The sequence below is a fragment of the Corythoichthys intestinalis genome, chromosome 3 (assembly GCF_030265065.1).
Source record: "Corythoichthys intestinalis isolate RoL2023-P3 chromosome 3, ASM3026506v1, whole genome shotgun sequence".
Classification (NCBI taxonomy): Eukaryota; Metazoa; Chordata; class Actinopteri; order Syngnathiformes; family Syngnathidae; genus Corythoichthys; species Corythoichthys intestinalis.
The window spans coordinates 49,698,921-49,716,753 of record NC_080397.1 but is presented as its reverse complement, the minus strand read 5'-3'; the positions used below and the strand labels follow the sequence as shown (position 1 = coordinate 49,716,753).

At 38.5% G+C, this 17,833-nt stretch overlaps 1 protein-coding gene across 2 annotated transcripts in view; it reads left to right on the top strand.

Moving 5' to 3' along the window:
* frmd3 (FERM domain containing 3) overlaps positions 1 to 16,160 on the top strand; it is a 181,103-nt gene extending 164,943 nt beyond the window's left edge. For both annotated transcript variants that reach the window (XM_057832493.1, XM_057832494.1), the window contains 2 exons: positions 10,906 to 11,143; positions 14,138 to 16,160. In XM_057832493.1, the coding sequence (XP_057688476.1) occupies positions 10,906 to 11,143; positions 14,138 to 14,606 (707 nt within the window). In that variant the 3' untranslated portion in view covers positions 14,607 to 16,160. The remainder of the gene's footprint in view (positions 1 to 10,905; positions 11,144 to 14,137) is intronic.
* Positions 16,161 to 17,833: the final 1,673 nt, after the last annotated feature.

Here is a 17,833-nt window from a genome sequence, read left to right as displayed (position 1 = left end):
ACTGACCCGCATGCGCAGAAACATCAAAACAAATGACTACACATGCTGCCTGTACGTCATTTCAGGGTGATCATGTTTTGATTTCCAAAAAGAGGACACAAATAACAGACATTAATAATCTCCATTTAGTCTTATGTTCAATGTTTATATTGATTCATAGAACGCATGCACGCACTATGACGCACACACATAAGGCTTATGTGTGTGCATCAGTTTGCCCCGACTCGGCCATGTAAGCAATACTGAAATATTGCTCATTTGGCGCACAGAAAGAAAACCAAGCCATAGACTTCATAATGATATTGACGGGACAATAAGGGGCCTGCATTGTTGGTGTGTCCGTCAGAGCTGACCGACAAAGAGCATTTTCGTTGACAATTCTTGTGAATAAATGCTTAAATCCCTGAATTCTTTGTAGATATGGACGTAAAACCGTCTCGACTCTTGGTTAAAAGCAAAAAACCCGTGCAGTTAGCATTTATTTCACAAAAATATGTCGAAGTACGATGCTAGTCTGTCAGTTAATGTGTCTGCCACCATATGTAAACAGAGCTTTTCCGGCGAAAATTCTTGTGAATAAATGCTTTAATCCCTTAATTCTTTATAGATATGGACGTAAGACGGTCTCGATTCTTGGTTAAAAGCAAAACAAAAAACAAAACAAAAAAAAACGTGCAGTTAGCATTTATTTTACAAAATTATGTCGAAGTACGATGCTAGTCTGTTAGTTAATGTGGCGGCCACCATATGTAAACGGAGCTTTTCCGATGAAAATTCTTGTGAATAAATGCTTAATCCCTGAATTTTTTATAGATATGGACGTAAAACTGTCTCGATTCCTGGTTAAAAGCACACAAAAAAAAACGTGCAGTTAGCATTTATTTCACGAAAATATGTCGAAGTACGATGCTAGTCTGTTAGTCAATGTGGCGGCTGCCGTATGTAAACAGAGCTTTTCCGGTGAAACTTCTTGTGAATAAATGCTTAAATCCCTGATTTTTTTATGGATATGGACGTAAGACGGTCTCGATATTTGGTTAAAAGCAAAAAAAAATAACGTGCAGTTGGCATTTATTTTACGTAAATATGTCGAAGTACGATGCTAGTCTGTTAGTCAATGTGGCGGCCGCCTTATGTAAACAGAGCTTTTCCGGTGAAAATTCTTGTGAATAAATGCTTCCTGAATTCTTTATAGATTTGGACCTAAAACAGTCTCAATTCTTGGTTAAAAGCAACAACAAAAAACGTTCAGTTAGCATTTATTTTACATAGATATGTCGAAGTACGATGCTAGTCTGTTAGACAATGTGGTGGCAGCCTTACAACAAAGAACTTTTTACATTGAAAATTCTTGTGAAAAAACGAAAAATATAATAATTACCTTGAATCCTTGAACAAATCACTCCTGAGACATTCCTTACTGTTTGTGTGTGGTAGAGCTTTCATACTTTTTCAACATAAATCCGGCGTTGAATCGCTGCATGTGTTGCTGCGACCGACAGCGAATAAATGAAGCGGATTGTGGGATGGCCCCCTACTTGAAGGCGTGGCGCAGTGAAGGTCGAATCAGAAAATGTTCTCCATTTTATTTTTTATTACTGTGGTCAAGCCCGCCTACTGTGTAAAAGCCAAGTTCAACCTAGGTGCTAACGCTAATGCACAGCTACATCGCTGCAGTTCTGCCTGCCGCTCTCGCTCTTTGCTAAAATTATTGCCTCATGAATTCTGATTTGGGAGACTTGACAGTTCAGACCGCCACCACATTCTGGAAAAATGTGGCCCAGATTGGATTTAAACCACATACGAAAGGGACCCAGATTGGATTTGAAATGGTCCACTTCTATGCAACTTGTCCCGTTCAGACCGTCAAGTTTATGCCTCACTCGAGTTGGAAAAACATGAAAAAAAATCTGATTGGTGCATGAAGACCTGCAGTCTGAACCTAGCCTCAGAGTAAACTCCTGTTTTACATGGGTCCTGCGTAAGACAATTTTCTTGGCAATATTATAACAGGAAAGTACCTCAAAAGATTGTCTTGTTTTCAAGGCGGCAGGATTGTCCTTACAAATGAATGGCAATCACTCTCTGGCATTAATTGTTCTCTCAGCAATAAATCTCTACATCTCCTCAAAGGGACATTTACACTGTGCAATGTGATGTTTCACTTGTTGGCTGGGTTCCAGTACACTCAAGTTCCTTGTGCTCATCTTTAATCACCTCGCTTCAGTCGTCATCATTTTTATATGATTTCCTCTCTAGACACTGCCAATAGTACTACTCAGGGGCGTTATCGGGGGGGCAGGGGGGGGCAGTGCCCACCCACAGACACGCTCTGCCCACCCAAAGAAAAGTGGATGTAGTGTACCAACGGCAGTCTGGGCACCCCGTATGGTATCCCATTCATAAAGTATTGATGTGAAATTGAATGAAATTAAATGTTGGTTTTGTTCCTAGGGGGCGCTACACACATTTACGCATATTTTTATTTATTTATTTTTTCATTTTTTACATTTTATCAAAGTTTTCACCAGTGTTCACCTGGCTGTTGAGTTTGGTGAGTTTTGAAGCATTCTGAGGGGGTCAAAGTAGGGCTCAAAGCGTCGACGGGACATATAATGACTGCTAGGGGGCGCTACATAGTGAATTTGAAATTTGTCTTTACACGGTATCAAAGATTGATTGCACCTGCCTGCCGATTTTGGTGCATTTTGAAGCATTCTAAGGGGGTTAAATTGAGCTCAAAGGGGCTGCCGAACAAAGAATAACTATAATAATAGTAATAATAATGGCTGTGGCGCAGTTGGTAGTTGGAGTTGTCCTTAGACCGAAGGGTCGGTCGGTTCGATTCCCGGCTACGACTGCCCACTGTCGAAGTGCCCTTGGGCAAGACACTGAACCCTAATTTGCTCCCAATGGGTTGACAGCGCCTTGCATGGCAGCAGCACCATTGGTGTATGAATGTGTGCGTGAAAGGGTAAATGTGTGCTAATGTAAAGCGCTTTGGGCATGGTAACCATGTAGATAAATGCGTTATATAAGTACTGTCCATTTACCATTTTACCATTTTAATAAAACTGAGGAACCACAATAGGTTACCTAAAAAAACATTGTCACCTGCATGTCCATACTGTTCAGTTATGGATGTGTTCCAAATCAAATAACATCAAATCAACTTTCATTTGTTTACACCAAATCAGAACAACAGTTATCTCAAGGAGAAAACCAAACATGTTTTAAGTTGCAGTAGCTCTACGCTGGATTTCGACCTACTTGGGCATTGTAGCTTTCTTTTTTTTTTTTTTTTGCCCCCCCAGGTAAGACTAATGCCCACCCACACCTGGCATCCTGGTAACACCACTGGTGCTACTACAATTAATATCTATAGATTTGATACATTGAAAGGTCTAATTGGATAGATTATTAAAGAGATCTATTGATGAGATTATGGTATGATAGCTAAAGTTAAGACTACAAACAACACTCAGTATATTTGGAGCTGAGCATCGTACTGAACCCCATTTTTCTTTTTCCATGGTGTATTTCATGAACTCGGCATGTTCTGAATAAATTTGTCCTGTTGAAAAGATTTAAGACACTCCCCCATGAGATACTGCAGTGTTGAACAGATTGCATATAGCTTCGCTTTCATCTGTCATAGACATTGCAAATAATTCCCACACAACAGACATGTTTTTTTACCAACAAACTTTGCAGACTAGTGAGTAATTGAGCTGTATATCAGGAATAATAATTATGTACCATATTTTTTGGACTACAAGTCGCACCTGAGTATAAGTTGCACCAGCCATAAAATGCCCAACGAAGAGGAAAAAAAACATATATAAGTCAAACCGGAGTATAAGTCGCATTTTGGGGGACATTTACTTGATAAAATACAACACATAGAACAGATCTGTCATCTTGAAAGGCAATTTAATAATAAATACAATGGAGAACAACATGCTGAATAAGTGTAGAGTGCATGAACAACGAAATGCGAATATACTGTCCTCACCAGGACGCTACGGCTCGGTCCAGGCTATACAGCGAGCTAAGCTCCCAAATGACGATGCTTAACGTCCATATAATTTGCGGAATCAATTTCGTCCTCGATACCAAACAGGTTCGCATCAACATAAATGAATGATAATTAGGTGCTGTTACAGCAATGACACAAACGGTTGGCATGCGTTCGCTAGCATTAGCACATCGTTCAAACAACCACACAACTGGCTTTAAGTGTCCGATCGTGGGTGGAAAACACACAACAACAACAGAAAAGATGATACACACAGGCGTTGCCTCTGTAGAGATATTTTACAAGCATAAACAATTAACGTAGGTTCGCAGCCGTGTTTCTCTCTCGCTAACTCGCACACTCACTCAAGCTGCGTAGGTGTCTGTCTTCACGTAAACAAGTGCAAGTGCGCCCTCACGTGGGCGTGAAAGCGCCACAAACTAAAAGCATGCATTTCAGTATAAAAAGTCAATAATACAATTGAACACACATTGCCAAAGGCGGAACGCAAACGTGGCCATAGCTATTAAGTTATTCAGATGACTATAGCATAAAGAACATGCTAACAAGTTTACCAAACCATCAGTGTCACTCCAAAACACCAAAATAACATGTGAAATGATATCATAATGTGTTAATAATTTCACACATAAGTCGCTCCTGAGTATAAGTCGCACCCCAAGCCAAACTATGAAAAAAAACTGCGACTTATAGTCCGAAGAATACAGTAAATTCTTTTTATTCTAGAAAATGACATTCAATGGTCCAGTCAAATCACTGGGCATCGATCTTCCATTTAGCATGTTTTCCACTATTTGTAGTTGGGATGGTAGATATTCAAGCTCTGACTAAATCCCGATTTGCTGTTTGCGATCACAGTAGCAAATTATGTTCCAATGCGTTCCAAAGCATAATCCTTGCACTTGATCAAAAGCAGTAAATGGTAAACCAAGTCCACTTCTACGGCTCATTAGCTACATCTTACTGTTCCAAAAGCGTGACATAAAGCCTTAATTGCGTTCTTTCATTTAGGGACTGTCATTTGAACCCCACTGTAATGCTTTTTCCTTTCGACTTTTGTAAAAGTCGTTGGTTTCATGGCTTACTTAACATGATTCCACTCAATTTCTTTTTTTGCCAAGGAGAATACCAGTTGAAGTTTTGCAAATTTGAAACTTTTGTAAATCCATCGAACTTGGTTGGTGTCCACAAAGTGCTGGATAACCAATGTTCAGTTAACCTAGCTGTCTCTTCGGCGTCACAGTTGGTAAACTCCCATCCTTTGTTTCTATGACAGCGTCAGATGCCATAGAAAAGGTAACGAGATGAACAAAGTCAAAAGGGTGGGCTCTTATGTGGACAACGATTACAATTCCATTAGATGCTAACAAATGATCACTCCACAATGTTTTGTACATTTATGTTCTTGGTAGCCATATTACTTTTTGATCTATTTGACTTAATGTACCTTAATTTGCTTTTTGATGCATTTCTAATTTGTGTGTTAAAATTCAAACAGTACACAAATGCTTCTTCCAAATGATGCTTCCACAATATACCATAGTGACCAAATGTTCTCTTTTGCCCGGACAGGTCCACTTTTTACATCTTGTATGGGGCGTCCGGTGTGATTTTATAAATTCATGAAAATGTATGGTTTTCATTAATTTTCATGGAACCAATCAACACGTGTTGAAATTGACTAGCGCTTTGCACAGAATACTACGGTACTGTGCTGCTTGTAACGTGTTTCCAGAGAGCCTGCCCAGTGGTTGGTTCTGCTGGGCTCAATAACAGATAAAACAGGTGTCGGAGCAGTGTTCCATCATCCCCCAAAGTGCTAAAACAAAGATAATTAAAGACTAAAGTGACATTTTTGTTTTGTTTTGTTTTGTAAATTAGTATTGTTGTAAGGCTACAGTTTGATTTACATTATTTCACTGGGAAGAGAAAAGAGCTTTTTGTTAAAGCTGGATTTTCTACAGAAGAGGTATTATTTAGAACATAATTTCAGATTATTTGTTGAGTAAGAATTGAAAAGACAGCTATTATTTTGTTCAAAGATTATTCGCTAATACAGAAGCAGCATTATTTGAATCATTGTTTCATTCCAAATTTTTACATTATTACTGTTCTATTTTAGTAATAATCAAGCCTGTTGAGTAACTTCTGAGGATTTGAATTAGTGTCTTTGGTTATATACCTATTATTTTGTTATAAAACTGAATTTTCTATCCAGACGGAGGAGGCACACTTTAAATATATTAGAGGAATGAGGCATCTTTGAGTGAACTTTGAGTAAAACTTAAGTATTTCAAGACCGGGCCAAGTGTCCCCTTTTTTGTAAATCGAAATATGGTCCCCTTGCAATATGCAGTTGAGTTAATATAATGTGTGTGTGCGCAAAAATATTTCCAGCTGTCTCGGATGCATCAAAAGGGGGACTGAGGGGTGTCTGGTTGTTGGTTCACTAATGTTGTTTGATGTTTGACTCAGCATTTCAACACATTGCTAATCCAGAGTTTATCTCTGGCTTGATACGCACACACATGCACAAACCCGCATACTGTAGATATACAGTTCACAAGTGCACAAATAAGTAACCTCCAGGCTTTTTCATGTAGTGGTCAAGACATATAGTATAGTAATGCCAACTGTATATGCAGGGAACTGCCCTCAATTGTGACTTGTATTTTAGTTCTGTGTCATTTGAAAACTATGATATGATGTTTGCTCCCCCATTTTACAAGTGTGTGAGCGCCATCATGTGGCTACAATACAGCAATTACAATAATTTAAGTATAATAATGAAGCAATCGTGAATTGTCAGATGGCTTGTAATCAAGGGCGTAGGTTTGCATAGGGATGGTAGGGAAATAACACTACCAACTTTTCAGGATGCTGAAATTGTCCCCACCAACTTCTAAGCAATCTTTTTACATGATATAATGGCTTCTGTTATATAGGTCATTTAGATTGTCTTCCCATATGTTCTAAGGATAGAATTGACCCGACCATTATTAAGTGAATTACAGAACAGTTGAACACACACACACACACACACACACACACACACACACACGCATTCACAGCCGAACAGAAATACAACATGCCACTTCCTCCGGCCCCTTTGAAGATAAGGGATATTACAAGTTTTTTTTTCCCCGCCAGCAGCAGCTCCTGTAATTAATGTAAAAAGATGTCAATGTTGTGAAGTTGGGGAACACGCCACTAATTTTGATACTGAAAGTTCGACCCGCATCAGAGTTAGCATAACATTAATTTCTCCAACTCAAGAAGGAAGCTGCGTTGAGAGGAATATCCTCCTGTACGTTTTCTACTGTTAACGTTAACTACATTTCTTACAATTTAAATACTTAAAGATTACCCCCCACATAGATTAAGTTTGTATTTCTTGTGTATGTTGATAGAATTTGTGTTCAAATATTACAATTTGTATTTGCTAATAAAATCCAGACATTTATTCTGGAAGTTTTCAAAATGTTTCTTTGGTAGTTTTTGAAAACAAAGGTTTGAATCGAATGGTGTATCACGTGAACCAATACACATGAAAGTTCGTATAAATCAATCCAGATTTATTTTGCATTGATCATTTAGCCTATCAATTATTTAGGTTCATATTGTTGAGAAATGTAGCCCTGACTCCCGTTCACCCAGTCTGTGTACATGCAGGTTATGCTGTTATATCATCACTTCCAATGTTGAGACCAAACCTACGCCCTTGCTTGTAATAATATAATTTTAAGACATGTCAATATTTCAAAAAGAGTCACTGATGGTGCACATAGTGGTAATTCGGACAGCAGTAACTCATTAAGTTGAATTATTGAGTTACAGTACAGTCTTCACTATCAATTATTCCCCAGTTATAAATGATCTGCGTTTACAGTATCAAATAGCTTACCTGCAATTGCAAAATTCTCCCAACTACAACTAAATCATTTAATGTTTTTACTCAGGAAAAACTATATCGCTGGGCTGCTTCGGGCACATATTTTGGATTAGTTTTAGTGACCACTGCTGTAATCTTTCCTATGTTAGCCTTGGCCACAATGCCGAGGCGATCGTCAAAGCACTGCATATCAACTCTTCTGGCAATGAAAAAACACAACCTGGATCTACAGCCTGCTGATCAGTTCTTACCAGCATGACAAGCATCAGAAGTAGAGTTATCCCGATCCGACCACGTGATCGGAAATCGAGCCGTCATTTTTTAAGGATCGGAATCGGGCGAAAAGGATCGGGTTTTTAATTAAAAAGTAGGGCTGTCAAACAATTAATTAATTAAAAATTTTTAATTGAGTTAATCACAGCTTAAAAATCAATTAATCATAATTAATTGCAATTCAAACTATCTCTAAAATATGCCGTATTTTTCTGTAAATTATTGTTTGAATGGAAAGATAAGACAATTGCCACGTTTACATGGAGCCAAATATTCCAATTACAATCGGAATATTTGTTCAAACCGAATAAATGTGTTCCATATAAACACCTCATTCGGAATGAACAGGTCCAAACCGAATGGAATTTCATTCCGATTCACAGGGGTGGAATATTCCTTTTCCCAAACCGATTAGAAGTAAAATTATATCATGTAAACAGGGAAGCGGAATGGTGTCTGGTTGCGTTCTTTCTGCACATGCTCCGTACTGACGTGGTGACGTCACTTGGTGACGTAAGTAACGTCACTTGCAACATGGCTTCCAAGCACACGCACAGCGCACCCACACAACTTTTTAAATGAACGGCGTATCATTCTGAAGTTTTGTTTCCACTCGAAAAGTTAAAACAGCAGCTGATCTGACGATCGATCTCCATGTTTTGCATCGTGACGCTTTGTTTTGATTAATCTGCGCATGTCAGACGGCAGTTATCAAACGTCCTTTCGGAATAAAGGCAGTCACATGTAAACGCTGGATCGGAATAGATGAAGTGACATGTAAACAGCAGATGTGAAATTTCCATTCGGAATGATTTGAATCAGTATGAAAAAAAAGTCAGCATGTAAACGTGGCTAATGGTGAGTTTTAAATTACTTAGATATCAAGCCAACGATTGTTTTGTCCCTCAACTGACGCCGTAGTTCCCCGTTTCCATTGTACTTCACGGTCATTTGAGTGCTGGCTTCACAACGTACGAGACCTCTGATAGTTTGTATATTGTGACTAAATATTGCCATCCAGTGTATTTGTTGAGCTTAACGAAATGTTTGAATAGATTTTGAACAAAGGCTGAGTAAGTTTTATGTGTATTTTGCACAGCTATTTTGATTGGGAATGCCAGTTCTTTGCATTGTTGTTTAACTGTGTGAGAATAGGGCCTCATTAATACAGATTGAAGCGCTTTTCTTTTTGTGAACATTTTTTTTTTTTTTTTTGAGAGAGAGATAGGAATATTATTTTTGTTGTGCTTTCACTAAATGATTTGCCTGGTACACCAGACTCACCGCTGTTCAAGCTATTGAGTCTTGCCACCATTCACGTGGATACAATTTCCAGGGCGGAGCAAGCCACAGCAAACAGACAGCGGAGTGGACCAATCAGCGACGGGCAGACGTGACGTTAGTAAAATGGCGAGGGCAGGACGAGGGACTTGCACGCGGAAGTAAACATACGAGGAGAGCGGAGTTTATTCGACATGGCTAGCGCGAGACAGACTGTTGTCAATGACTCGTGTCGATGTGTTTTTGGTGATTTAAAAGTGATTTTACCGTGGATTGGAACATATTCTCGGCTCTCCCGTTCACCATCTGTGTTGTTGAAGAGACGACTTTCAACGCGCAAGAGTGACGTTGCTCGTGAAGAACACGTCACGCAAATAAACGAATCTGATTTGTCGATTGATTTTGTACCTGCTCGAAAGGCCGTTAATGGGATGGTTCCCAGACTATTTCTCTCAGTGTTTGAAAAATACAGGGAGAATAGTCTGGCAGAGCCAGGCAACTAAATGATACTTGTGTTTGTTGTGATGGAGTGCTGTGTCCACCCGCCTTTCTCTGCCTCTTAGCTCTCAATGTGCAAAATATGGCGTCATTGCATTCTGTTTGAGGCAACGCATGAGCGGGTCATTCTGCACTATGACAGCACTATTAAAAAGGTATATTTTTGTCTTTCTGCTTCATGATCGTACAGCCGCTCACTCCCCCCTGCTGCTTATCTTGGTTAGCAGTGCACTGGAGTATGCTTGGGAAAGTTAACAATGATTGACAGGCGTTGAAGCTTTGATCTTGCCAGAGAAGCTTGGGAGCATTACCTTCAAAGGCGCCGAATGCGTCAATCATCTTTTAGCTTGTTAAACACTAGCTGTAGTGTGTTACGGCAATTCATTGTGTGTGTGTGTGTGTAAGTTCTTAGCAGCGTGAGCGGATTTGGGTGGACTCACTCAATGAAGCCTTTAATAAAGGCAAGATTTTTCTACGTTATTCTTGCTTCAAAATAATTCACATTAGGAAAGCGGCACGGTAGGACAGTTGAACAACACTTTTTTTCGGTTTTCGGATCGGGACTCGGCAGATTCTCAAAATCAGGTGACTCGAACTATGGTGCAATCAATATGTGATCGGGACGTCCCTAATCAAAAGAAACATCCAGTAACACATATGGAGTGTCTGATTGTAGCATAACCTACCATACATGTTTTTGGAATGTGAGAGAAAAACTACAGAAGCGTAGGCTGACCATATGAACTCCACATTGTAACTGAGCTACAAAATCAATACAACTGAACTGTAAGGTGTATGTGCCATATAACCAATTTTCCACCATACCCCCCATCTCCTGTGCAATAATTGCTGCTGATTAAAACCACAATCAAATATGTGTAATTATTATTAATTGAATGTACGTATTTGTGTCTCCCACCAGGCTTTGTTGCTCTGAAGGACTCGGCTGTATTGTCTCCACTCACACATACAGTTGCTCATGCGGACCAGCAAAAAAGCATGGATGGCGCAAATACTGCATCACAACCTCCACCTTCTCATGTTGCCATGGAGACCATAAGTATCCGACCTCAGACACCCAAAGCGGGAACCCAGATGGATGAGGTCGATGAGGATGACGATGCTGAAGGAGCACGGACCATCTCTGAGCTTGTTTACAGGTGTGAGACAGACAACAGGTCACAGATAAATTAGCACATCAGTTTTTTACCATGATGTTACACTGACACCACTACATGCAATGGCGGTTCCTGGGGGGCGCCAAAGCGTCTTGTCGCCCAGAGCACCAAGTAGGCTAGAAACACCACTGACTACATGCAACTGCAGGTGCACCTGTTTACCCAGGCACATTAGAGTTAACGATGGAAACCGTTTGAATGCCATTGCTAACTAAAACAGCAGCACCTTCCAAAACATATTAAAGCATCTCCCTTATTTCTTGCCCTTTCTTTGCATTTTTCTTCCACCATTGTGATTATCTATTTTCTATTATCTTAAACTCCACATCCACTCAACATAATATATACCTTTTACGGTCCGCGAATGCGAAAAACAAGGCCAAAGGTTCAAGGGTTTATTAATTACAAACAAAACAAACACGCGATCGCGGAAAAGAGGGAATAACAAAATGGGTCCGTGACAATAGGTTGACGGGGATCAATAATACTAAACTAAGCGGTGGGCAGAGAGCATATAAGACAACAAAAATAAATACATTTATTACCTGCACAAAGTAGAGGATCCCAAAACAGGCGGCTGACCAACAAGCTAGCAAGGCAAAGCAAATTTATTTATATAGCACAATTCAAAGTGCTTTACAGCACATGAAGATCATAAAAATCACATTAAAATCAATAGATCGTAAAAACAAAGACAATCGAAATAGGAAATAAAATTATACATGAAAATCGCATTTAATCACGAATAGAATAAAAAATAACTCATAAAAATCGCATATAATCACGAATAGAATAAAAAATAAATGAAAAATAAAACAAATACTACTACTACTACTGCTAATAATTGAAATCGGCAATGGAGATAAGCACAAGAGGAATAGAAAGCAAATAGATTGAAATATATTGACAGTTATGGATATGCAGTGCGAGACAAAAGCGTTTTTAGCCCTGATTTAAAGGAGCTAACAGTTTAAGCACCCTTCAGACCTTCAGGTAACTTGTTCCAGAGGAGAGGAGCATAATAACTAAATGCTGCCTCACCGTGCTTGGTTCTTGTTCTTGGAACATACAGGAGACCGGTTCCAGACGACCTTAGGGGTCTAGATGTTTCATAGAAATCTTAACAAATCCAGCATGTGTTTTGGTCCAAGGCCATTAAGTGTTTTGTAGACGAGCAGAAGTATTTTATAGGCTATCCTCTGACTCACTGGAAGCCAGTGTAGCGATTTCAAAACTGATGTAATGTGGTCCAGTTTCCTTGTATTTGTGAGGACTCTGGCTGCAGCATTCTGTACTAGCTGCAGCTTCCTGAATGATTTTTTTTATCAAGACCTGTAAATATACCGTTGCAATAGTCCAATCTGCTGAAAATGAATGCATGCATAACTTTTCCAGGAGCAAATACAATGCAACTCGAAAGTACTAGGTCTTGAATCGCGACCAGCAAGTTAATATCTCGGCACCCTTCTCTTAGTCGCCTACATTTACATGCTACTGTTGATGAGCTGGAATTAGCTGCAGGTGTGATGTCGACTTTTGCCCCCATAGTAACAAAACAAAATCTGACCAGCAGCAGAATGGGATAATACTGTCAAAATGTTTTCAATGTGTTAGTCTAATTTTTCTTTTATCCCAGACAATAGTTATAGGTTTAAATACCTGACATGTTCATCAGAGAGTCTCTCATGAAGGCAGAAGTGTTTGCCAAAACATGTCAGGTATTTAAACCACCTATAACTATTGTCTGGGATAAAAGAAAAATTCGACTAATATATACGCTGCTGGCCAGTATTGGCACCCCAGCAATTCTGTCAGATAATGCTCAATTTCTCCCAGACAATGATTGCAATTACAAATGCTTTGGTAGTAATATCCTCATTTATTTTGCTTGCAATTAAAAACACAAAAAGAATGGGGAGAAAAAAATCATTATCATTTCACACAAAACTCCTAAAATGGGTCGGACAGAAGTATTGACACCCTTTGAAAAATCATGTGATGCTTCTCTAATTTGTGTAATTAAAAGCACCTGTTACTTACCTGTGGCACAGGTGGTGGCAATAACTCAATCACACTTGCAGCCAGTTAAAATGGATTAAAGTTGACTCTAAGTCTAAAGTAATTTTTTTTCTGCCACCAATAGCCACTCTAAGTAATGTAAAAAGACATCAATGTTGTGGAGTTTGTGAACACACCACTAGTTTTGCTACTGAAAGTCTTATCTGCATCAGAAATAGCATAACATTAAACTGCATGAATTTGCTAACCTGGAAAACTCGAGTAGGAAGCTGCATAGAGAGATGTCCTCCTGTATGTGTTTTCTACTATTAACTTTAATTAAACTGTGAGAAATGTCGTGGACTGAGGTTTTCCCCTTCTCCCTAATTTTCATTATTATTATTATTATTATTATTATTATTTTATTTATGTAGTCTTGAAGCAGCCCAAAGGAGCTTTAATTTTTTGTTGAGTTTGGCTGTTGTTGTGGACAAAAGCAGTAGTGTTTTGCCTAAAGGAAGGCTCCATTTTTATTTATTTTTGTTATTCCCTGACTAAGTTTTTTTTATATACATATTTAATTTATTTAGACTGACAATTTTGAGTGTTCTTAAGACAAATTTTTATTTTTTTGCGTTCCGTGATAGAGATGATCAAAAAGTCTGAATTTATTGTGTATGTTAGTATAATTATGTGCAAATATTTCAATATAAATTTGCTAATAGGATCCAGATATTTATTCTGGTTTCTGTTTTCAAAATGGTTCTTTACTAGTTTTTGAAAACAAGGGTTTGAATCGAACGGTGTATCACCCTTGTTTTTGAAATTCGTATACAACTCGAGGCCATAATTTGTGAAAAAGAAAACCTGAGACATATTACAGAATTCAGTTTTTAAATGATATTCATAATGAAAATAATGTATGCAAATACAGTATCAATTATTAAATACAGTATGTTTCTATGTGTTCCTGTTTAGTCCTTGCGCCAGCATGCTTCCCACACCGGTGGACGAGAGCCAAGGAAATGTGGAACTACTCTTCTCTTCGCCGGTCCAAAGCCCCGCCAGGCTTCTGAGGGAGCTCCATGCCGACCCCGACATCCAGGCCCAGCTGGAAGCTGAGAGAGAGCGTGACAGGGCCTTCGAGCGTACACGGCAGGCAGCGAGGCGAGGCGGCGGCGGGGTCCTTAGCCTGCTGTCTTCCAACTCCCAGATCAACGCATGCGTGTTAAGCATAGCCCGACTGGTCGCCGCGCTCACTGGAGTCCTGATGGTCACCGTGCCCACGCTGCTGCTGTTGCTTGAGTCCGACCTGGACGTATCCTTCCTGCACGAGATCCGCCAAACGCCAGAGTTCGAGCAGTTCCACTATGAGTACTACTGCCCTCTTCGCCGCTGGATCGTGTGCAAGTTCAGCATGGCCATGGAGAACCTGTGGTCTGACTGAACATGGAATGGGAAAGCACTGAGGCCAATAGGCATAAAGAGTGAAGGTATCACTTCAGGGAAAATAAAATTGTTGCCCAAACATCAGTCTTATATGGAGCCTTAAACATGATATGGGGGGGAAAAGTGATTATTTTTGCTTTGAAATTTGGGTAACAGTTATTTGAATGTGTTCATGAGACCGTCATAATTATAACATGACATCTGTCCCAATTTCATAAACATGAATTAAAATTCTTATGATAGATGCCATTCTGTCTCATTCGGTAACTTTTGTCACTTTTGGTGCAAACTTGACAAAACGGCTTCAGTTGTATTTGAATGGAGACAATTCCTAATATTTTCACTATCATGTCACTGATCAAGGGAACCAAAATACTTTTAGGAGAAGCCTCCATTCAAATATAACTCCTATCAACTTTGCATCAAAAGTGACTTTTTTTTTTTTCCACTAAACTGTCATAATGTCAGGTGTCGTGTCATAATTAAGATTTATACACTTATACACTGAAAATTTGTAATGTCAATCAGATTATTTTTCTTAAATCTTGTCAAATTTTCTCCATATTTTTTGACTGTTAAGGACTAGTTAACAGATTAATTCATCAGATTATTCCACTTTAAGTGAATATTACTATCTGTTCTTAAGGTCACCACACATCTAAAATTTGGTACTTTTTCACCTAAATCATGAAAAAAATCCTTTCAAATAATGTTTTGAACAATCTCTATTCTTGAACTAAGAACATTTCTGGCACACAAGCTTTTTTCTTTAAGATTTAATATACTAATATTGCTAGAAAATAAGCCTGTTAAGCTTATTTTAAACCAACCATTTTTCTTATCTCAAGACATCTAAGTAAAATTTACTTGACGCACTGGCAGATAATTTCACTTATTTCTAGTGGATCTACATTGAAACAAGGGAATTTAATTAGTTTTAAGGAGGTTGTTTTTGCAGTGTAATTTCACATTAAAATAAAGTATTATCAAAATTAGGTATTTGTGGCCACAAATTACGTAAAATGTGAACATCGAGTTCAGGTATGGGTTTAATATTATCCCGATGAACAGTCCCAAAAATCTGTTTTTACACAAAGTCCCAGTCATGACGCAGGGAAAATGCACATAAGAAATATACATTTGTGCCCACAAATGAAATGTAACATGTCTACACCCCAAGTCTGATTACTAGCCAATTATAACCTGTTGCGAAATACTAATTTGTGCCCATGTATTAGGTAAGACAGCTATACAAATACATTAATGTGTAGATTTAATATAATTTCTATGAACAACTTGAATATAGGCTTGGGACTGTATCAGATTTTGACACTACAATAACCTTCAGTAAAAATATTGCAATATCACAGTATTGTGATTGCAGCTATAAAATGTATTTGTTTTTTTATATATTGAGTTAACAAATGGTAAACCATATATTCCTTGTAGGGATGTCCAGATCGCAAATTTTTGCGTTCGAGTTACCCGAGTCACCTGATTTTGAGAATCGAGATGACGAGTCCCGATCCGATATTTTTAAAAAATTTTAACAAAACTTTTTACAGTACTTCAGTTTAAGTTTTTTCCAGAAGTGTTGCGGAGTATAAAATGGTTTTTTTTTTTTTTGTATCTTTTTGGCAATGCCATTGTATTTCTCTGTGATTTTATTACTTTTTAGCCTTTAAAAAGTGAAACAAAAAATATGAATTAGGCCTAAATGATATTGCAAAAAATAACATTGTAAATATACAGTATATTACCAAGGCTCCACACTTACTTTTTGCATTGGTTGCACTGGTGCGCTTAACTTTTTTAAGGTGTTCCAGCACAAAATGTAGGCGCACCTACATTTTTAATCGCATCACTTTTAACTCCAATCACTCTCCATAACACTTAGATAAATCATATGAGTGAGTCCACTCAAATTCGCTGCCGAAAACAGCCTCTAGACACTGAAGGTTGACTAAACGATGATTGACACAGTTGGGCCTTTGATCTTAAAGCTACAAAGCCTTCAAATGCCAGATCAAAGTACAAACCTGTCAATCATCATTAACTTTAACTAGCAAACTCCAGCTGCACTGCTGACCAGGAAAAGCAGCTGGAGGGAGAGACTGTATGAGGAAGAAGCAGAAAAACGTAAATCTATTTTTAAACTTAAAAACCCAATCCTTTTCACCCAATTCCAATCCTGTGAAAAATGGCGCGGTCGGCTCGATTTCTGATCACGTGATCAGATCGAGACATCCCTAAATCCTTCATTGAAAATATGTTGCATTTTACAACAAAACTATAATAATATCTACTAATAAATATATATATATATATTTTTTTATTTTATTAAATACATGGAAGTAAATATCCAATTTAGCAACACGAATCTTGTACAGGCTGTTTTTTTTCTTTTGTGGAAAATGTTGAACAGCTGTATGAAATTGGTAAGAAAATCAAAATAAACGTGATAACTACTTCTAATGAACAATAGTAATAGTATGCATTTCCCCCCCAAAATTGAGTACCACTCTCAATATGATGTAAACTTCAGCAAACCCCGCAGCATACAGTGGGGCAAATAAGTATTTAGTCAACCACTAATTGTGCAAGTTCTCCCACTTGAAAATATTTGAGAGGCCTGTAATTATCGACATGGTTAAACCTCAACCATGAGAGACAGAATGTGGAAAAAAAAAAACAGAAAATCACATTGTTTGATTTTTAAAGAATTTATTTGCAAATCATTGTGGAAAATAAGTATTTGGTCAACACCAAAAGTTCATCTCAATACTTTGTTATGTACCCTTTGTTGGCAATAACGGAGGCCAAACGTTTTCTGTAACGCTTCACAAGCTTTTCACACACTGTTGCTGGTATTTTGGCCCATTCCTCCATGCAGATCTCCTCTAGAGCCGTGATGTTTTGGGGCTGTCGTTGGGCAACACGGACTTTCAACTCCCTCTGCAGATTTTCTATGGGGTTGAGACCTGGATACTGGCTAGGCCACTCCAGGACCTTGAAATGCTTCTTACGAAGCCACTCCTTTGTTGCCCTGGCTGTGTGTTTGGGATCATTGTCATACTGAAAAACCCAGCCACGTCTCATCTTCAATGCCCTTGCTGATGGAAGGAGATTTTCACTCAAAATTTCTCGATACATGGCCCCATTCATTCTTTCCTTTACACAGATCAGTCATCCTGGTCCCTTTGCAGAAAAACAGCCCCAAAGCAT